Source organism: Bos indicus x Bos taurus, chromosome 24 (assembly GCF_003369695.1).
Source record: "Bos indicus x Bos taurus breed Angus x Brahman F1 hybrid chromosome 24, Bos_hybrid_MaternalHap_v2.0, whole genome shotgun sequence".
Classification (NCBI taxonomy): domain Eukaryota; kingdom Metazoa; phylum Chordata; class Mammalia; order Artiodactyla; family Bovidae; genus Bos; species Bos indicus x Bos taurus.
In genome coordinates, this window is record NC_040099.1 from 2,462,367 (window position 1) to 2,484,752 (window position 22,386).

At 51.1% G+C, this 22,386-nt stretch overlaps 1 protein-coding gene across 1 annotated transcript in view; it reads left to right on the top strand.

Moving 5' to 3' along the window:
- Window positions 1-22,386, top strand: part of MBP (myelin basic protein) — a 104,673-nt gene that overhangs the window by 37,446 nt on the left and 44,841 nt on the right. The window contains exon 3 of the mRNA XM_027526076.1: window positions 6,568-6,655. Coding sequence (XP_027381877.1) covers window positions 6,568-6,655 — 88 coding nt within the window. The remainder of the gene's footprint in view (window positions 1-6,567; window positions 6,656-22,386) is intronic.

A 22,386-nucleotide genomic window follows, 5' to 3' on the forward strand; every position in this document is an offset into this window, starting at 1 on the left:
ACAGGGCCTCAATTTATTCTGAGTGTGAAAGGAATGATTTGCTTCTTGAAACAGAGAGAGAGAGAGTTTCCCTTAGAGAGTCTTCAATTTTCCTTGAAAACACAGTGTTTCTGGAGCCTGGGCCTGCCTGGCTAGCGCCCTGGCCTCCGCCCCAGGTGCCCGCCCAACCCTCTCCGCAGGTCGCAGCTCCACAGGCTCCTCTCTCTACCAGCAGAGCACCTTCCTGGGAGGATCCTAGGCTGGGGGTGTCCTGGGTGACCCCCAGGGTCACCCAAAGGTGATCCTGGGCCTGGGTATCCTGGGTGATCCTGGCCAGGTGATCCTGGCCCAGTGGCCAAGCCCACACTGGCTCCTGGGAGTCACGGGCAGCTCAGGGGTGTCAGAGGGTGACCACCCTGGAGAGGGGTGACATTCCAGCTCCGGGGATGTGAGTCAGCCCCTCAGGATTCCCACCAGGGACGCTCTGCCTTCTTTGACCCTGGAGCTGCGTCCACCCTCTGCTTGAGGCCCTGGCTCGATATCCAGGGAGAAAGAGTGGGAAGAAGGCTCATGTCAGAAAGCGCGTGTGAGATCAGTGACCCCAGCGGAAGACAGTGTGCAAAGATGCTCCCTTGTTGCCATCACTCTTTCTGTCTCTGGGAATTATCACCCCAATGTTATAGGAAGTCTTCTCTACCTTTCCTCTGATGAAACAAGAATATTTTAAAAAGTCCTCAGTTCACAGGAATTTCCTAATCACACAGCTAGAAACCTCTGCATTATGATGTTCCTTCCACACTTGAGCAAATGAAGTAGAGAGAACTTCAATTGTTTTCCAAAGTTACCCATCTTGGGGGTGAGGGGGCTGGATTCAGGTACAAGAAATGGTCCTCAGAGACCCGGTTCTTAGCTTTTGTGCAAATCATGATTTGGTACAATCAAGACCCGACTCATTGGAAAAGACCCTGATGCTGGGAAAGACAAGGTAATAGGAGAAGGGGGTGGTGGAGGGCGAGATGGTTGGATGGCATCACTGACTCAATGGTCATGAATTTGAGCAAGCTCTGGGAGATAGTGGAGGACAGAGGAGCCGGGCGTGCTGCAGTCTATGAGGTCAGAAGGAGTCAGACACGACTTAGTGACCAAACAATAAAAACAACACCCCTTCCATGATGACTAAGGTCAAAGATGTGTGTGGCACCCTGAGATTTCTCTGATGAGGCTTATAATGCTGGATGGTGACTGGTACCCAGAGCTCTGTGGGTCCAACCAGGCTGTGTTCTGTCAGGCAAGCCTGAGAGGCTGAAACATGGACATGGAGTGTGGTGAATGTGCTGCTGCTGAACCTGTAATGAAATCTCTGCCGGCTTTCTTCTTTCTGTTTAAGATGGTGACATCAGTCAAGCCTAAGATACGGAGGGAGCATCATGGGGGCGGGGGAGTGACCAGTGAAACTTACCTTGCTCAACATCCGAGGAACTGAGTGTGGTGGATCACGCCGTACGTTTTTCCTAGGGTATCTCAGAAAAAGTAAGCGTGATGCTCACTCAGCAAGCTGGCTCACCCCACCCAGGACCAGTTTAAATGGGGCTGATCTGATAGGGACTGGCTGGATGGTTCTCTGGTTTTCTTTTTGAGTTTTGTCTACAACATGGGAGCTCCCCACGGAGGCCCATGACTTCACATTCCTCACATTCTCAGCTCCTGCGACGAGATCCTCATGGGAATTGATGAGTGAATGAGAAGAGAATTGAGGAAATAAAACCAAATAAGACTTCCCCTGAATCTAAACCCATGATGCCCACTCAAGTGTCATGGCAGTTCAGGAAATGTCTTTTTTTAAGGTACTGCACACTTCTCAAAACCAGTTCTCACTTCTTTTTTTTTTTTTTTTAAGCAATCTATACTGGACCATGTCTCCAAGTCTAACATTTACCTGGTTTTGCAGTTTAGAATGTCACTTTTTAAATGTCTCAACACCTTTCCTCTCCTGATATGTGTTTTCTAGTTTGAATCAGAACTTTTGTAAACTTTTTAACTTTTAAAAAATGTGCCTGTAGTGGGTTTTTTTTACCCCTCCCCCAGAGCTTTCTTGTTATTTGTCAGAAGTTTCTATAATGATCAGCAACTTATCCTCTGGGTCATTCCTCCTAAAATTGCCACCCTGAGACTATCAGTCTTATAAAAAGGCTGGACTGACAAAAGGCAGCTTTTCCTCCATAATTGCATGTGTGTGTCAGTAGCTCTACCAAGTAGAAGAAAATCTCTAAAAATGACAGCGATGCACTGAAAGGATGGGGTCTGCTGCCAGGGAATTGGACACGATGTTGGCAGGCACAGCAAACTGCTTCCGTTACGACGAACATTGTGCCAAGACTGCTGAATAATGAATCTCCTTGATGATTATGGGAGTTTTGCTTGTATTTTCCCCTAAAATTCACAGGGGAAAGTAAGTGCATTCTTACACTGTTAGACTGATGGAAGGGAAAACCGCCACAAATATTACAAGGAGTCCTAACAGCTTGACACACACTCAGAGATTTACAGTCACGGATACAATTTAGGAATCAGGACGCACTGGGACAAGGACACTTGGGGTCTCCGTGTCCTGGGCCTGACCCTCTTATAGGTTGAGCCCTTTATCACATTTTATAACTTACAGGAAGCTCTTCTTTATCATGAAAATTTCATCCCATTTGAGGCACATCGCCTTTATTTTCTTTGTGTCATGCATGGACATTTCACTTATTGAAAATGTGTTCTTTATAGGGATGTTTTTTATACTCACGAATAGCAGCAGTATCAGGTCTCAGAAACAAGTTCTTTTCTTTGGACAGAAATTAGTCAGTAAATTTCCCAGGGCAGCATGTACTTTCCACACACCCTCGTGCTCCAGGGTGTGGGGGAGAGATGTTTACTCAAGTAGAGGGTTGGTAGGAGAAGGGAGAAGGTGGGGGCGGAGGGGGAGGTGCCTCCCTGGTCCTGCCTGTATCACCGCCGGCGCCGGGGGCTGCACCTGTGGGCGCTCTGATGGAAGGGCGCCCTGTTACCACAGCCCAGAGGCTTCGTGAGGCATGGTGTGAGACACGAAGCATCTCTTCAGCACGATGCCACTCCAGCCTCACCCATGGATGTGAGGAAGCTGTGTGACCATATCATAAGCCTCTATTCACTGAAAGCACAGTAATTTGCCTGAAATATCAAGCTTTTCCTCTGAACCATCCTCCCTGACCCTCAGCACTGTTTTACTGAGTTTTACCGAGAAGGAAAACACTGTCCATTCTAGTTAGAAGACATCATTGATTTTGCAGGAGCATCCTGATTTTAAAACGTGGGGAAAAATATCCACAACGATTTATAGTAACAGCTAAATTGTATTGAATTAACCACTTCTCCAATAAAGCTTATTATTTTGTAGTTAGTGAAGGATATGATATTGCTGGGTTTCCCAGATGGCGCTAGTGGTAAAGAACCCACCAGCCAATGCAGGAGAGATTCGAGTTCCAACCCTGGGTGGGGAAGATATCCTGGAGGAGAAATGGCAACCCACCCCAGTATTCTTGCCCAGAGGATCCCATGGACAGAGGAGCCTGGCGGGCTACCGTCCATAGGGTCACAAAGGGGTGGCCATGACTGAGATGACTTAGCACAGCACACACCTGGTATTGGTACCAGCATAGAAGGGACACGTGAAACCAGCACAGGTAACAAGAATTTATAGCTGATGAAAGAATCTATCACAAAATTCTTTCTGTTCCAGGTTTTACTCTCTTCTGAAAATAAATAGGTAGATATGAAAAAATGCATACTATGTTACCTTTGGCTCCCTCTGCTAAAACAGAACTTAGCCATTTAAAACTAGTCTTCAGTTCAGTTCAGTCACTCAGTCGTGTCCAACTCTTTGTGACCCCATGGATTGCTGCACGCTAGGCTTCCCTGTCCATCACCAACTCCCAGAGCTTGCTCAAACTCATGTCCATCGAGTCAGTGATGTCATCCAACCATCTCATCCTCTGTCGTTGTCCCCTTGTCCTCCTGCCCTCAAGCTACTCTTAAAAAGCATAAAATTGAAGTTTTCTCTCCAGCACTTGTGGGGGACCAGGCACTGTGCTGGGTTTGGGGCTAGAAAGATTTATCAGGCAAGGCCCCATCCTCAAACAGTTTACAGTGTTGGTGGGGAGACAGGGATGGGGCATATTGGTCTACAGTAGAGACCAGCTCAGCTCTACAGGATGGGGGGAGGGAGGACACAATGGGACTGGAGGCAGGGAAGCCACTGACGTTGGGTGGAGCTCCGTGAGGGCCTGAACCCCCAGGTCAGGCGGAAGGGATGATCTGAAAGATAGCAATGCGAAGTGTGCACGGAGCCCAGAGAGTGAAGCAGCAGGGAGGGGAGCTCAGCGAGGCAGGCTGCCCATGGTCTGGCCAGAAGCCAAGGTAGGCACTGTCTTTAAAAGATTACGGTTTGACTCATTCAGCCTCCAGAAATGTGTCTTGTGCAACGTTGAGCAAGCAAGCAAGGATTAAGGCAGCGTCAGTCATAACAGGTCACAGGGTCACGGGCAGGAGCCTGGTCACCTGGGGAGAGTGACGCTGTGATGCGGGGCTGGGTCCCCGCTGACCAGGACAGCGTGTCCTCAGGGACGCCCTCTCCAGGACTCCCGGTTCAGTGACAGAGCAAGAAGCAGAGCCATATCCGAGTGTGGCAGCATTTACATAAACACAAAAAGGAGGAGGAAGGGAGTGAACTTGGGCAATGGCTGCAATGAGCCCAGGCTGTTTTGAGGAAGACAGAGGCTAGAAGCTCACCCGCAAGCAGGGTGGCAGCTGGGTGGCAGCTGGGTGGTGCCCAGGGAGCCTACCCATCTCCCCGTGACCTTTTCAGTGCCTTTTGAATTTGATGTCAAGCACAGGCATTTCATAGGAAAATAATTAAATACCATAAGATTGATTTAAAATAGGAACTGAACCACATCTATTTTGTGCACTTAAATTTTTAAATTCAAAAAGCACCCTGGAAAAAAAAATTGACATAAACAAGAAAAAAGACAAGGGGTCCCCCCACACCCAAAAAAGAGCACAATGGTCTCCATAAAAGAGCAGAGGGAGTGGGGGAAGGGAGGGAAGAAACTCCAACTCTGAGGGTGCAGGTTCCCAGAGGAGACAGGATGGAGACCCAGCCAGTCCAGCCCCTCCCCTCAGAGGTCCAGGTGGGTCGAGGACGTTAGTATCAGTCCTGCACCCTAGAAGGGGCTCTCCCCCAGGGCTGCTGCTGTTATCCAGTCGTTCAGTCATGTCTAACTCTTTGCAACCCCATGGACTTCAGTACGCTAGGTCTCCCTGTCCATCACCAACCCCCGGAGTTTACCCAAACCCATGTCCATTGAGTCAGTGATGCCATCCAACCATCTCATCCTATGTTGTTCCCTTCTCCTCCTGCCTTCAATCTTTCCCAGCATCAGGGTCTTTTCTAATGAGTCAGTTCTTCACATCAGTTGGCCAAAGTATTGGAGCTTTAGCTTCAGCATCAGTCCTTCCAATGAATATTCAGGACTGATCTCCTTTAGGACGGACTGGTTGGATCTCCTTGCAGTCCAAGGAAATCTCAAGAGTCTTCTCCAACATCACAGTTCAAAAGCATCAATTCTTTGGCACTCAGCTTTCTTTATAGTCCAACTCTCACATCCATACATGTCTACTGGAAAAACCACAGCTTTGACTAGACAGACCTTTGTTGGCAAAGTAATGTCTCTGCTTTTTAATATGCTGCCTAGGTTGGTCATAACTGTTCTTCCAAGGAGCAAGCTTCTTTTAATTTCATGGCTGCAGTCATCATCTGCAGTGATTTTGGAGCCCCCCAAAATAAAGTCTGTCACTGTTTCCATTATTTCCCCATATATTTGCCATGAAGTGATAGGACCAGATGCCATGATCTTTGTTTTCTGAATGTTGAGTTTTAAGCCAGCCTATTCACTTTCCTCTTTCACTTTCATCAAGAGGTGCTTTAGTTCCTCTTCAATTTCTTCCATTAGAGTGGTATCATGTGCATATTTAAGGTTCTCGATATCTCTCCCAGCAATCTTGATTCCAGCTTGTGACTCATCCAGCCCAGCCGTTCTCATGATGTGCTCTGCATGTAAGTTAAGCCTTGATGTACTCCTTTCCCAGTTTTGAACCAGTCAGTAGCTCCACGTCCTGTTCTCTCCCAGGGCTACCACTGGGAGAAAGTTAGAGCCCAAGGGAATCAGTTTTGGTATCAATTCCATCCCATGCTTTCAGCTCACAGTCCAAAACAGGGACCAAGTAGCCACATTCCTGAGATACATGGGATGATGTCTAGCATGTTTAATGTAATCATTTCAGTGTCTTCTGTATGGAAATACATCCTCCGGATGCTTGCTTGCTCAGGCAGAGAAAACAAAGCAGAATTCCACATCCTGTACAGAAATCCACACCCTGAACTGAAATTCCACCTCAGACCTTGAGGATGGATGTGAGAATTTGTTAATCAGCTCCAAAATGTGTCAGGAGGAAAACATATTAGACTATTTTAAGAGTTTATGTTGTGTTTTTTTTTTCCACCCCCAGGACAGTGAAACTAACAGAGGAGAACATGAAAAGAAGAGAAACACTCGTGACCTTTCCCGGGAGATCTCAGAAGACAGTGATGTGTTTGGTACGTAACGTGAAAATGAGAAGATGTGATTTCCTATGGTGATCCTGGGAAAACACATTCTCATTGGGAGAAGGTGTAACTTTTTAGTTACATGAGTGAACTGTGAGTCCTTTCTCATTGTTAGAAGAGCAGGCTGTGCAGAAACCTAGAGGCTAAGTTCCCTCCACCCGCCTCCTGAGAACACCCTTGCATCCTCCGCCCCCATGTGAGACTGCCCTGGCCGCCCGCAGTACCCGTCTCCATCTTGCTTGTGCTCTTGGTTGGGTTTCTCGTGCTGTTTTGTGCCCACAGACACCAGAAATCTCCCAGTTTTCCCCTTGCTATACAGTGTTTCTCCGATCATTTATTTGACCAGTTGGGTGTGGACATTAGAAGTGGTAACAGTGCACATAAGAAACATCTAATGAGGAAGGGCAGTGGTCCCAGGGCCTGGACACGCTGGTGTTTATTTAACTACCGACAGTGACTCAGGAGGTGTTGGGAAATATGTTTTCTGTAAAAGTTTACTTACTCGTCGCCCTAGAGACGGAGGTTGCCTCTCACCCCAGGAGTGAACGGGCGTGTTCCCACCGATTTCTGTACGTTCACTCTTGGGTCCCCTCCGCCGCATGATGGTGGCCCTGGTGGCTCGCCCAGGGCCACAGGCCAAGCTGGGACTTGAGCAGACCTGCCCTAAGTGTCGCTCCTTGCTCCACGTGTTTGTATTCCTAGAGGCCGGCTCCTGGTAGCTCGCTTATCAAAACGGAGGGCTGTTCTCTGGCTGCTAAGACACACCTTAGCCTCTGTCAGCCCTGCCTGCAGGTCTGACGGTCACAGAACGAGGCCTCCCCACAGGGTCTGGCTGGGTCTCTGCTCATTTCCAAAAAAGAGTCTCTTCACACTTCACTTATCAGGCAGGAAAATCCACCCCAATTTTTTGTTTTTGTTTTTTTTTAATTTTGTTCCCAATTTATCTGCTGTTTTTATTTTTTTATGTATTTTATTTTATTTTTTAACTTTACAATATTGTATTGGTTTTGCCATATATCAACATGAATCTGCCACAGGTATACACGTGTTCCCCGTCCTGAACCCTCCTCCCTCCTCCCTCCCCGTACCATCCCTCTGGGTCATCCCAGTGCACCAGCCCCAAGCATCCAGTATCGTGCATCGAACCTGGACTGGTGACTCGTTTCATATATGATATTATACATATTTCAATGCCATTCTCCCAAATCATCCCACCCTCTCCCTCTCCCACAGAGTCCAAAAGACTGTTCCATACATCAGTGTCTCTTTTGCTGTCTCGTACACAGGGTTATTGTTACCATCTTTCTAAATACTGTTTTTAAAAAATCCTTTCCTTTTCTATAACCTCATCCTTGTTGAGCGGCACACAAGAAGGATGGAACTAGACAGCCTACCACTGCCCACTTTCTCAGTGTCTTAAGCTTCCATAAAAATCAGCCCAAAGGCCCAGAGATGAAGCCCTGAGGATTAGTGGAGTGGAGTCAAGATAGGCAGGCGGGATAGGAGCCATTGCTGTGTACTGATTTCCTTGCGGGTTTTCCTGGGGCCTGAACAGCCCGGCGCCTCTTGGTGGTGGGGTTTACACTCCATGGAGGCAGAGGAAAGGGGAAAGAGGGCAGCCTGCCTGGAGAGCAGCCTGCGTGCCTTAGGGTCTAGAGGGGGGCACAGTCTGTGAGTCTGTACAGAGCCTCTGAGTGTCAGTGACTTAAACACTAAAGCTGCCTGTAATCCTCTAGATTAAAAGGTGTCTTTAGTCTTCTATTCCAACTGCATATGTGTATAAACACATAAAAGAAGGTGACAAAACAGAAATGTCCAATTTTAGGTTCTACATACAAAGAAGAGCAGGCTTTTAGAGTTGTTTTGGCTAAGCTCACTTATTTTTAAAGTAAGCATCATCTTTATCATTATTCTGCAGGTTAATTGCTTTTAGGATTATTCATAACAACATCAGCCTTCTCTTTTGCTATCAGCATGCCCACACACAGTTTTATTGATATATACATGTGTATAATATCTGTATGACATGAAAAAAATCTATTATAAGCCTTTTCCTTAAGTTACAAATGTGGTATAATTCCTGAAGTACTTTGAAAGGAAGCCCTCTTTAACCTTCTCAGATCCATCTGCAATTTGGAGAGTTTTTTATTATCTAGAGTTGAATGTAAAACCAATGAAAGTGCAAACATCCCAGTCCAAAGCTAGATTTGCTTTTTACTGGGAAGAGTCTTGCCATCAGCCAGCTTCTGCCTGTCTTGTCGACTGTGCGCTCCCGGTGCCTTGAACAGTAAGACCAGCTCAAATATCTGCTGGTCTGAGGTTCTGCTCACAGCCAGGCTCTCAGCCCATCGGGGTGACTGGGGAGCAGTGCCCTGCTTGTCAGCCTCAGGGCAAGAGCTGCTGTCACCGCTGAGTCACAGCAGGGGGGAAGTGTGGCCGCGGATGGGGTGGCCCGGGACGGGGCCCCTCCCAGGCCCCCCTGCCTGGTGCTCTGCTCTCCTGAGTCACGCAGATGTGGGCCCTGCGGGGCTGTCAGATGTCTGCTTTTGAACTTCATATAATCTCCCGAGCCTAATGCCTTCCTGGGGGCCAAAGACACCCAGTCTAAAGTGAAGACGGGGAAAGAGGCTGAAATAATCTTGGCTATCAGTCTTGACTATCTACTCTTGAGGGATGTATATATGAATTCTTGTCAAATTCTGAAGTGTATACAAATGTCACTCCAACGAAATCAGCAACTGGGTCTTTCCCTGACCAGACAGAAACTCCCTAAACACAAGAAGAAACTCTGCTCCCATGATGGTCCATGAGCCACGAGTCACCAGCAGCCACTTAACCATGCTCCTCAGGCTCCTGGACATCATTTTGTCCACGTGTCAGAGAACTCAGGGATGGGTGAGAGGTGCGGGGAGGCCATCAGCTTTTTCCTAACCCAAGTCTGCGGAATGCCTGTCCTCAGGGTCCCAGCGGAGGTCAAGACAGCTCTGTGAGAGTCCTACTTAGAGGCCCGACGGAGAGTTTAGAGGCTCTGACCGGCACTGACCCCGCACATGTGCTGAGTGCCAGGCTCACGTGCCTGAAGCCATGAGTTGCACAACTCAAACCAGAGGGACTTCCTCCATCTCTGGGGAGCACCTGCAGACTTTATTGGGCTCAGGCATGTCGGACTCTGCAACCCCATGGACTGTAGCCCGCCAGGCTCCTCTGTCCATGGGATTCTCCAGGCAAAAATACTGGAGGGGTTGCCACGCCCTCTCCAGGGGATCTTCCCGACCCAGGGATCGAACCTGGGTCTCCTGCATTTACCACTGTGCCACCTGGGAAGCCCCAGACTTACTTAGCAGTTATATTTACTTTTTCATTTCCTGGGAAATTTTTACTGAATGATTTAGATCTAAGTTAGTAACTCATTGGCACGCTCTTGGAAATCTTTCTGTAATTTGTCTTTGGGCCACAGGTGGAAACACTTGGGACTGTTTTGCCTGGTCACTCAAAGAGGAAGAAACAGTTTGGGACTCAGTCACACCCTATGAGAACCATGAGCTGCCTGGGTTTTGGGGAACCAGGGTGTTCTGTGGTGGGACAGTTACTGGGCTTTTTTTGAACCTCACACCCACACACTCGGCACAAACTAGCCTTGTGGTTGGAAATCCAGGCAGGAAGGAAGGTAGACACTCACCCCAACCCCTCCCCCAGAGCTCACTAGTCAGGGGACTAAAGCAGGGCAGGTGGTTCAGCCAATGCGGGCAGAAGACTCAGGTCTCCCTGACGATGCCCAGAGGACAGAAGTCTCCAAGAGAGGGCAGCCCTGCTCTTTCCAGAGCTACCGTGGTCCCTTCCAGACATGCCGCTCATCTCCGAAGTCAGAGCAGACGGAGTCCTGTCACCCTGGATGGACGCTAGTGCAGCTCACAGGGTCATGGGATCCTGAGAACGTGGCCGCACCACGTTAGGTCAGATAATGGACGTAGAATTGTCCAGGTTCAATGTCCAGGGGGAAAGTACTCACGTTAGAAACATTTGAGTATATGTATATAAGTATAGGGACTTCCCTGGTAGCTCAGCTGGCAAAGAATCGCCTGCAATGCAGGAGACAGAGGTTTGTTCCCTGGGTCAGGAAGATCTTCTGGAGGGGGGCATGACAACCCGCTCCAGTACTCTTGCCTGGAGAATCCCATGGACACAGGAACCTGGCGGGCTACAGTCCATGGGGTCACAAAGAGTCGGTCATGACTAAGCGACTAAGCACAGCACAGCACATATAAGTATAAAGTTATAAAGCATATAAATTATGTATTACTAATAAATATATTTTTTAACTGGCATGCATGCATACTAAGTTGTTTCAGTTGTGTCCAACTCTCTGTGACCCCATGGACTATAGCCCACCAGGCTCCTCTGTCCATGGGATTCTCCAGGCAAGAATACTGAAGTGGATTGTCCTCCTCCAGGGGATCTTCCTGACCCAGGGATTGAACCCACATCTCTCACGTCTCCTGCACTGGCAGGCGGGTTCTTTATCACTATTTTAAGTGGGTAGAAGAATATATACATACATATGTGTGTGTATATATATATATATATATATATGCATATATATGTGTTTTTATTTTACAAGGCCAGAGTTAATTTACTCTGAGAAAACACACAAAGAAATGAAACATAAAAAAAAACCAGGTGCAGATGAAGTAAGGCCCCATGTACATTTGCTGACTGTGCAGCAGTTGCTACAGTTGAATTTGACATTTAACCTGGAGCTTCCCAGCTGCCTGATGGAAGTGAGACCTCATCAGCTTCTCCATGAACAGGGCAGGTGGCGTCGACTCCCCCTCCCCACCTTTTAGCGTGTGGTCTGGGGCAATGTCCGTCCTCATCTGTCTGTGTGTCGGCCTCCTCGCCAGCACGTGGAGGTGACAACAGAACCACTGTGAGTGACTATCGAGCGGACACCTCGGGGCTTGCAGGCGCCCCACCCCTGTCTGCCGCAGTGACAGCTGCTGTTTTCAGACAGACGTCTGCGTGTGCTCCTCGAAGGAAGCAGAGCTGTAGTTAGCACACTGCGCGGGTGTTTTCCTGTTTAAATTGTTATCACAGGCGATCACGTGGCAGTCAGTGACCTCAAGGTATTTTTATGGCGTGTTGGTGATTTGTTTCATATGCAAATAGTGATCAACTGGATAATGAGTTTCCTTGAGGCTCGAGGTGCCCTTGGTGCCAGAGCCCACGGCAAGTGGAAACAGACTCCCAACTGGATGCGGAGGACCTGTGAGCTCTGCCCGGCCAAGTTTGGAAGGTACTCTGCCACAGACAGATATTTCCCTGAGAATCTTCATGTAGCATTAAAAAGAAAAAAAAAAGTTGCTTTTTTTTTTTTAAATTTCCAAGAACCTTCCACAAGGAAATCTTTTTGAGATGCTATTTAAGTGATATTTAATATGCTATGATGATCAGATTGAGTTACAAAATCCATAAGCAGCAGTCATTACTGATCTAAAATTCTATCTCAGTTCAGTAACAGCTGAAGATGAGGGAGCCACTCTGTCCTGCCTGGCAGACGCAGCTCAGTGCATCCCAGATAGAATCCAAGTCCTTCAGAAACGATCACTGCACAACCTCTTCCCCGGAATATTTGAGGGCAGCCTTAATGAGCTGCTGATTATGAACCAGCTGCTGCCTGAAGCAGACAAGCGATAGAATCAGTATCCTGTGAGTGCAGCTCCTGGGTGGATAAAAACCAGGGAGTAAAAGTCACAAGTGGAGAACTTGAAGGGATGTTAGAAATCATCCTGTCCACCCGCTCACTGTGTCCATGAGAGTCTTGACTGCCAGGACAGGGAAGACAGAGGTGGAGGGAGACACAGGATGGCAGCCCTGGGACCCGCCCTGCTCTGAGCCCCACCAGGAGAACAGGGGCTTGTCCAGGATGGTCCTTAGGGAAGGAGGCAGCGCTCATTTGACAGATCTGTTAGAGCAATGAAACATCGTAGGGTATCACTTCTCTGTGTATTTGACTGAATAAGATGATACCTTGTGTCTTTAAAGTACTCAGTTGTGTTCAACTCTTTGCAACCCCACGGACTGTCGCCTGCCAGGCTCCTCTGGCCATGGGATTCTCCAGGCAAGAATACTGGAGTGGGTTGCCATGCCCTCCTTCAAGGAATCTTCCTAACCCAGGGATCAAATCAGGGTCTCCTGCATTGCCAGGTGGATTCTCTACCACTGAGCCACCTGTGAAGCCCGGTCTTTAAAGTACTAGTTTCTCCTTGTAGTTCCCAGACAGTCCTCTGGGGGCACTCTCCCCATTCTCAGTTGTATTTATTTCTTGCTGAAGCCCCCCATTGGAAAAGACCTTGATGTTGGGAAAGATTGAAGGCGGGAGGAGAAGGGGACAACAGAGGATGAGATGGTTGTGTGGCATCACTGATGCGATGGACATGAGTTTGAGTAAACTCTGGGAGTTGGTGATGGACAGGGAGGCCTGGCGTGCTGCGGTCCTTGGGGTCGCAAAGAGTCAGAGTGACTGAGTGACTGAACTGAACTGAGCTGAGGCCCACAGCTCCCAGAGGTGCTCGGGTGACTCCCTCAGGGTGAGCGTAGGTTTGTTTTGTGCCTGTGAGGTGTCAGGTGTGCTCCATCACCTCCACCATGAGCTGCTGGACTGATGTCCTGGCCTCTGGGATCATCTTATTTCTTGAGTGAGGCTGTATCACCTAGCAGCTGGGAGTGTGGAGCAGACCTCTGGGTGGGAGGCTCAGCCTCTGTGGGCTCCAGTTCCCGTGTGGAAGGGGCTCCCAGCACCGCAGAGCTCCAGGCTGTCGTGGGGGGTCATTGGAGTTAAACAGTCCATAAGAGGCCAGGCTGGTCCCCAGGGCAGGTGCTGAGCCAGGCAGGCGGTGGCCCTCAGCTCATCCATCCAAGCAGCCTGCCTGAAGCCCCCATGACCTTTAACTAGTCCATATACAAATGTGGTATTCAATCACATGTACAGTATTTAAATTAAATGGGCATGGCTGTGAGTCGGCCCCCTCTTCTGGGTTTTCTGCTCTGAGCCTCGTTTTCCTAAAGATGAAGTAGATCATCAGAGGAAAACAGCAGAAGAGAAAGGGCGTCTAGCGATAACTCCAGGCATGGACGGAGGAGCCTGGTGGGCTGCAGTCCATGGGGTCGCTAAGAGTCGGACACGACTGATAGACTTCACTTTCACTTTTCACTTTCATACATTGGAGAAGGAAATGGCAACCCACTCCAGTGTTCTTGCCTGGAGAATCCCAGAGACGGAGGAGCGTGGTGGGCTGCCGTCTATGGGGTCGCACAGAGTCGGACACGACTGAAGCAGCAGCGATAACTCACCAACGTCTCCAGGAGTCTGAGCACCGGCTCTCTCCTTTGTCCCTTTCCTGCGGGGACAGGGTGGGCAGCGTTGCTGGTGTGTTCTCTGCCGAGAGCGCTGGTCTCCAGCCTCCAGCATCTGCATAAGCTCGCCTTACTTACTCACTGTGCTGGGTGCTAAGTCACTCGGTCGTGTCTGACTCTTTGCAACCCTATGGACTGTAACCCACCAGGCTCCTCCTCCATGGGATTCTCCAGGCAAGAATACTGGAGTGGATTTCCATGCCCTCCTCCAGGGGATCTTCCGTACCCAGAGATCGAAGCTGAGTCTCTTGTGTCTCCTGCATTGACGGCAGGTTCTTTACCACTAGCGCCACCTGGGAAGCACTTACTGGCTGGCTTGGGACCTGTCAGGGCACATGGTCCAGGCCACCAGCACGGCTCACCTGAATGCCTCCAAGAACCCAGCCTCCATCCTCAGCGTTCCCCTCTGCCCTCATCACCCCTGCTCGCAGGTCCCCCAGCCTCCCCACACCCCTGGAGCCCTGCAGGCCGGCACTCCCTGCCCCGCCCCAACCTGCTCCTGGCTCCTGGAGCTCAGGGCCTTTGCCCGGGCAGCCCTTCCGCAGGCCTCCACACCCAGGTGACCAGCCCCCTCAGAAGAGAGCGGCGCAGGGACGGGGGGCTATGCCAGCCCTGAAACAAGCCCTCAGCCTTCAGAGCTCAGTGTCACGACTTGAGCTGTGTGACACCCCACCGAGGGTAGGCTCCCTGTCCTCAGGGACTCTGGGGCGGTGGACGGCTTCTACCCAAAGGCTGTGACGTGGGGCCACGTCCCTGAGGGGACAGTGTCCTTCGCGTGCACTGACGGTCCGTGGGCCCCCTCTGGCTGCAGCCCTCCAGTGGGGGTCAGCATATCGTGTGTCGTCTGCCTCCCACAGCCCGACCCGCGGCCCTCAGAGGAGCTCGGTCACCCGGTGGATAACGGAAGGGTGGTAGGACCTGGGACCCCGCCCCCCGCCCCTCCTCTCTCTAAGACACCATTGCAAACTGCGGCTTTTCACCAAGGATGCCGCAGCCAGTGTGACCGCCCACCTGAGCCCTTTACTCCTGAGGCATTCTGCCCCTGGGCGGCGGCTGAGCAAGCAGCTCGGGAGGTGGGCCTGGACGTGGGCGGGGCCGGGGGACCTGGACGTGGGCGGGGCCGGGGGACCTGGACGTGGGAGGAGCCAGCGGGCCTGGATGTGGGAGGAGCCAGGGGCCTAGACGTGGGAGGGGCCTTGGGGCCTGGATGTGGGCGGGGCCGTGGGTCCTGCACGTGGGAGGGGCCGGGGGGCAGGTGACGGCCTGTTTGCTGGGATGTCTGAGCACGCCCCCTGGGGACCTGCAGTGCCAAGACCCCGTGAGGACTGTGGTCCAGGCAGAAGTGAGGCCCCCGTTCCGCGCGGCGAGCTTTCCGGGCCTCGACTCGCACTGGTGGTCAGACGGGCAGAGGCCCGCGGTCGGCTGCCTGGGCGCTCCCCCGCTGGCCCTGGCTTGTGGAATAGCTTGTGCTGCTCAGAGTCACTTGAGGCCATCAGACTCACAAAAGGACAACGGGACCATTTCCAGAACAAAAAGGGACACAGGCCGCGCCGACACAAATAGCAGCTGTGAGGGCCTGGCGGACGGACGGCCCCGTGTCCAGCCGAGGTCCGGGGCCTCAGAAGCCCCGTGGCCCCCTCGTGGCCCCTTCCCCTCATCCACACCACTCTTGTGACTGGTGAGCCTGGTGGGTCTAGGGTCCCCACCTTGAAAGCACCCACATTTAGTTTCCATCAGGAAAAGGGGCCATGTCCAATCTCCACCTCAACCCGACCAGAACTCCTAACATGGCCTCGGGTGCTGGCGTGCGGCTGGAGCGCTGTCGCCTCCGATTCACAGGTTAGCTGGAGACCCTTCCCCTCAAGGCCGAGTTACTAGCGGGACAGGGCCAGTTCGCCTCTCTGGGCCAGCTGTCCTCCTCCCGCCAGTTCAGGAGGTGGCTGTGGCCTTGTCTGTTCTTATTCCTTTGGGGGAGGGGGGCCATGTCCTCCAGGATCCTTGACAGGTGGGTCTGCCTTCCCTCGTTTCCACAAAGGCTGTTACGTTCAGTTCAGTTGTTCAGTCCTGTTGGACTCTTTGTGACCCCATGGACTATGGCCCCCAGGCTCCTCTGTCCATGGGATCCTCCATGCAAGAATACTGGGTAGCCATGCCCTTCTTAGGGGATCTTCCCGAGCCAAGGATGGAACCTGCATCTCACATGTCTCCTGCACTGGGGAGAAGGGTGGTGGGTGATCTCACGCGCTCTCGCAGGACTGGCTGTTTTGCTCGTGCACAAGCGCATTTCCATCTCTGCAAACGTTCAGGAGGAGCACCAGCCTCACTGGCAGACAGCTCCGAGGCTCCTAGACACCAAGGGACCCTGGACTTTTATTTCATATAAGTGAAATGTGATATTTAGGAGATACACACATGTTATCATCTGTAGTTAACTTGCAATCTGGCCCAGCAACTTGAATGTGCAGAGTATTAAGTGTTTTCACATTTTGTTAACTGTGTGTATCAATGAAGTGCTGTATGTCCCTGACACGAATGTTAGATCTGTGCACAAGCTGGCCACCGACTCCTGCTTCAACTTTGCTGCTGGATTTTTCAAGCGGTACCTTCCTGCCCCACGCACTTTTAGTAACGTTTTCTGTTGCTCCCTCGGAACAAATGTGTGATTGTTTTCAGTCCTTGCAGTTGTTGGGGAACGTGGGTCTCCTGTTTCCACCCACTTGCCATCACTCGAGCAATTTCACTCTTCGTAATTTTTCTAATAGAAAAAGAGATTAAATTCATGAGAGTAATTTTTTAAACTGAAGATGGCCTTGCTACAGAAGAAGGAACATATTGAAAAGTGTGGAATTTGGTGATTGTTTATCCCAGTGATCCTAGTCCTTGTGGGAACACTCTAACCTGCAGAGGTTGGCAGAAGTGACCCCAGAGGTCGGAGGTCAGTGGTCATGGTGCAGGTGCTTCCTGTTAGGAAACCTGTCATTTAAATGTCTCCACAGGGCGACTGTCCTCAAGCCATGCTGCTAGCTTGCTGTAGTCAGATACTGCCAATACTGATCAGTTAATCCCGTGATCAGTGTTGCCTTGTCCGTGGTCTCTGCTGTTTGTGTGGAGGTTGGGGAGGCCAGGCCAGGGCCCTCTGTCTGCCTGCTACTCTCAGAGGCTGCTTTGTCCCCAGCTGTCACCTGTTTCCTCCAGCCATCGCCGAGTTCCTTCTCTAATGAGAAAGAATAAGCAGATTAATTCCTGACACGTGAGCTGATTACTTAGAAAGCAAACCACGATTGTAATTATCAAGAGCCTGTTCATCCACTGATCAATGTATCCAGAGGTATCTTGTTACAAAGGGCATCCTTTAACCTTGGGAGTGCGTGTGAACACCTACACACCTACATACACACACACACACACACACACACACACACACAGAGAAGAGGACAACAACAACAACAAAAATACAACCATTATAACCACTGTTGTTAAGGAAACAGACATTTCCATTTCTTCAAAGCATATTTACTTGAAAAAAATTACAACTCTCTTTAATGAATGTTTTTCTTCTCTTCTTTTAGTTTAACTTGATTTTAGCTTTTCAGATCTGATCTTGTCTATTGACACAGCACATAATCCCTGGGTTTCCTAAGGTGTGAATGAGCAAGAACCCCCTCAGTGGGGGTGCTGCAGGCTGCGGGGGGAGGTGAGCATAGCACAGCAGTAGGGAGGCCGCCCCCCACTCCAGGAAGGGTCCCGAGCAGAGGGCTGGCCTCTATGAGGGGCTCCATGAGTCCTGGGGTCTCCCTGAGCCATCCCTGCAGGGTGAGACCAGTGTGGCCATTACCGGGTGTCCCCTCCAAGCAGCCTGTGGCCAGGAGGCCATGCACAGCAGGGGCTGGGGGCTGGATGCTGTGCGCAGAGCCGTCGGGAGCGGGGGGCCGACACTTGGAGCAAAGGCGAGTCTGCACGCAGTTTTCCTTTGGCCTTTGGCTCATCAGCAGTGGGTGGGCGCCAAGTCCTCTGTCCTTGAGGATCAGAGAGGCCGGCCCTGGGGGATGCCACAGGTCCGCAACGAGGCTGCAGAGCTGCCAGCCACAGGCAGGAGCAGCCATGAGGGCAGGGCCGGCCCGGCTCCTTGCACTTGCGTTTCCAGATGTTTCCTGGGTCACAGCCTCTCGCTCTGGGCCACACAGAACCACAGTCCCAGGATCTTGCCTCCCTCTCTGCATCCTCCAGTTGCCCTCTCTGTCGGTTCCCTAGGCACTGCCCCAGGTCAGCAAGGTGCTGGCCCTGCGGCATCCACGGGGCCAAGGGGCAGGCAACTTGTCCTGAGGAGTCAGGGAAGCTCATCAAGGTTAAGAGCCTGAAACACCTCTGTCACCTCGACTTAAAACTGGGCAGCATAGCAGGTGTGGTTGGTGTCTGCTGGTGTCCAGGGAGGGGCCTCACACCCTGGTGGGGTGGGGCTTGCACGGGGAGGGGCCTCACACCCTGGCGGGGTGGGGTTTGCACAGGGAGGGGCCTCACACCCTGGCAGGGTGGGGCTTGCAGGGCCACAAGGGTGGCATGAGGAGCAGCAGAGCCGGGGATTCAGTAGCTCGGACGCGCCTGATGCCAGTGGTGCCAGGCGGTAGCAGGAGTCAGGGTCAGGGAATGTCCAGGGTGGTGACTAGGCAGGGTCCGGACCCGAGAGCCCACAGGAATGGCGCTGGTTGACCTGCGGGATCCTTGGCCCAAAGGTCTGGGCGTGAGAGTAACACACATTAACACAGGGTCTAGACAGATGTGGATGGATCAGCCCCCAGGGGATCTGAGTCCCTCCTCCCTCTGCTCAGGGTCCCCCTGGAAAGCCCTCAGATGAGCTAACACCCCTCACACCACAACACAGGGCAACAGCTCACTGCTTCACCATGTACAGAGCATTCACAGGGATTAAAAGCTTTGTCCTTAGCAGCCACTTTCTAAGGATGACATTTCATGCACTGCATTTAGACATATGTAGAGATTCAGGCCAGAAGGGACATTGCCACCTGCTCCAGACCTGCTTGAGCAGTGTTGGCCTGGGTGATCTCAGGTGATGAGCACAGGTGCTGGCATGGGTGAGCACAGGTGAGCGTGGGTGCTGGCCTGGGTGATCACAGGTGAGCATGGGTGCTGGCCTGGGTGATCACAGGTGAGCATGGGTGCTGGCCTGGGTGATCACAGGTGAGCACAGGTGCTGGCCTGGGTGATCACAGGTGAGCGTGGGTGCTGGCCTGGGTGATCACAGGTGAGCACAGGTGCTGGTCTGGGTGATCACAGGTGAGCGTGGGTGCTGGTCTGGGTGATCACAGGTGAGCGTGGGTGCTGGCCTGGGTGATCACAGGTGAGCGAGGGTGCTGGCCTGGGTGACCACAGGTGAGCATGGGTGCTGGCCTGGGCAACCACAGGTGAGTGTGGGTGCTGGCCTGAGTGACCACAGGTGAGCATGGGTGCTGGCCTTGGGTGATCACAGGTGATCGCAGGTACTGGCCTGGATGATCACAGGTGATGAGGACACTGGGTGATCACAGGTGAGCGCGGGTGCTGGCCTGGGTGATCACAGGTGATCTCGAGTGCTGGCCTGGGTGACCACAGGTGAGCACGGGTGCTGGCCTGGGTGATCACAGGTGAGCACGGGTGCTGGCCTGGGTGACCACAGGTGAGCGTGGGTGCTGGCCTGGGTGATCACAAGTGAGCGAGGGTGCTGGCCTGGGTGACCACAGGTGAGCACAGGTGCTGGTGTGGGTGACCACAGGTGAGTGTGGGTGCTGGCCTGGGTGATCACAGGTGAGCAAGGTAATGACAGGACCTCACTCCGAGGGACCCGCTCCCCCACCTGGCAGGTTGCACTGTTCATTGTTCTTCCAATTCCTCAGAAACCAGGGTCCCTCAAAAGTAATCCAGGACTTGTAACAAATGATGCCAAATTGTATCTGAGATGAAAATGTTAAATGTCACAGTGAGATTTGGGGAGATCAATTTTTCTTCAATTTTGCAGAACTTGGTAATACACCCAGGTGTATGTGTATGAATTTATTTTCATGATATGGAAATGTTGACTTTCTGCATATGGTAATCTCCTTATGGAATTATCAAATTATTCAAAGTTATACCACACAATGTAGATTATCATAAGCAGCTGTTTTGCTTAATTTCAGAATTTTCAGAATAAGTGTTTTCAAGTGTCTACCTTTACTGCATGAGTAGACAGGGAATATTTTCTATTTCTTCAGTCAGATACTTGATAAAATGTACATGGTGTCTGATCATGATAAACTGTTTAAAAACAATTTCTGAAAAAGGAGCTAAACAAAGCAAAAAAACCTGAAACTGTTAGCACACCCTTAACTAAAACAATATGCATCTGGGAACAGTTAAAGCAGCAGATAAAGACAGTTTACCTGAGACCATTTTTATAACTGGTATCTTGGAATGTTTCCTTTATTTCCATTTATCTGTTATATCACTTTTCTTCATCTGAAACGTCATGTCTTATTTCCTGAGGGTTTTTTTAAAGTATTTCGCTGACCATTTCTTCCCTTGCAGCGTGTTCAAGTTATTTTTATCCTTAAAAAGAGCAGTGGCTGACACTGGCTGGCACCAGACTGGCGCTGGGAGGTGCTGGGAGGCGCCTGTGAAAGGCAGACGTTGTGCGAGGCACTGCCATCTCTGCCGCTAGACGTTTGACACCATTGTTCCCTCGGCTCCCAGGGACCGACAGGGCAGTGGGACAGATCTGTGCCCAAGAGGAGACCTCGGCATCGTGCTCTCAGTTACTGAAACGCCCGAGAGCAAACCTATAGATTGTTTTTTGCAGAGTGAGCTGTGGACGATGCCGGCCCCCTAGGCTCCTAGAGGCCAGTCACTGGACCCTGCGGGTGGTCCTTCCGTTTCTAAAGCCAGCAACATGCTCCCCATCCTTCCTGTACCTGGATCTCTCTCCCTGGCCTCAGTCTCTGTCCCCAGATGAAGAAGACTCTGCCTTCCAAAGGCTCCTGTGGTTAGTGAAATAGTCCCAGAGAACCTCTGCTTTGCCATAGATACACCTTGTCATGTTCATGGGTTCCACACACTCGGAGAGGAGGGATTATACAAGGGGTGAAGATTGGGACCCATTCTTAGCATTCTGCCCACACAGGCATGAAATGAATATTGGATGGGTGGGTTGATAGATGTGTGGATGTGTGGATGGATGGACAGACGGATGGATGTGTGGATGGATGGATGGATGATGAGTGGATGGATGGATGGATGATGGATGGATGGATGGGTGGATGAGTGGATGGATAGATAGATGGATGGAGGGGTGGATGTCTGGATGGATGGGTGGGTGGATGTGTGGATGAGTGGATGGATGGATTGATGGATAGATAGATGGATGGATGGATGTGTGGATGTATGGATAGATAGATGGATGGATGGATGTGTGGATGTATGGATGGATAGATAGATGGATGGATGTGTGGATGGATGGGTGGGTGGATGAGTGGATGGATGGATAGATAGATGGATAGATGGATGGATGGATGGATGTGTGGATGAGTGGATGGATGGATTGATGGATGGATGGATGGATGGATGTGTGGATGAGTGGATGGATGGATTGATGGATGGATAGATGGATAGATGGATGGATGTGTGGATGAGTGGATGGATGGATTGATGGATGGATAGATGGATAGATGGATGGATGGGTGGATGGAAAACTATGGGTTTTTACACAAAGTATTCCCAAGCTAGTTTTGCAACATAAAAATAATAACAACAGTAACAAAATGCCCTGGCATTAACAACATGTTGTTTTATGCTCCTCGCATGTTGTCAGAACAATGACATGAGGGGGCACCACATATTTGTTCAGTATTGCTCCCTGCTGACAGGGTAGTGGTGCCCATGGTGTCACCTTCTCAGGGGTCCTGCAGCCTCTGGCGCCTGTGCAGGGTCACTGTGAGACCCCCAGAGGCTGCACAAGGAATGGAACCCTGTGAACATCGGGCCCTTCGGAATCTCACTGTCTTGACAGCAGCTGGGTTTGGGGAGCAGGGAATGCGGTAGAGGCTTGGGGAGGAGCCTGCCCGCCCCCCTTCTTCTCCAGCTCTGCATGGGGCTCCCTCGCCTGTGACCCCATCCCCGCCGTGGGAGGGTTCCAGGGGCCAGCTATTTAGAGTAAATAAAAACTGTATGTTCTGTGTCCACAAAGGAGGCATTCGTGTGATGTGGGTGGGCTGATAAGATGCGTTTGTGGCAGAGTTGTCAAGAAACCTCTGCGGGCGGCCGCGTGCCTCTCATAGAAGCAG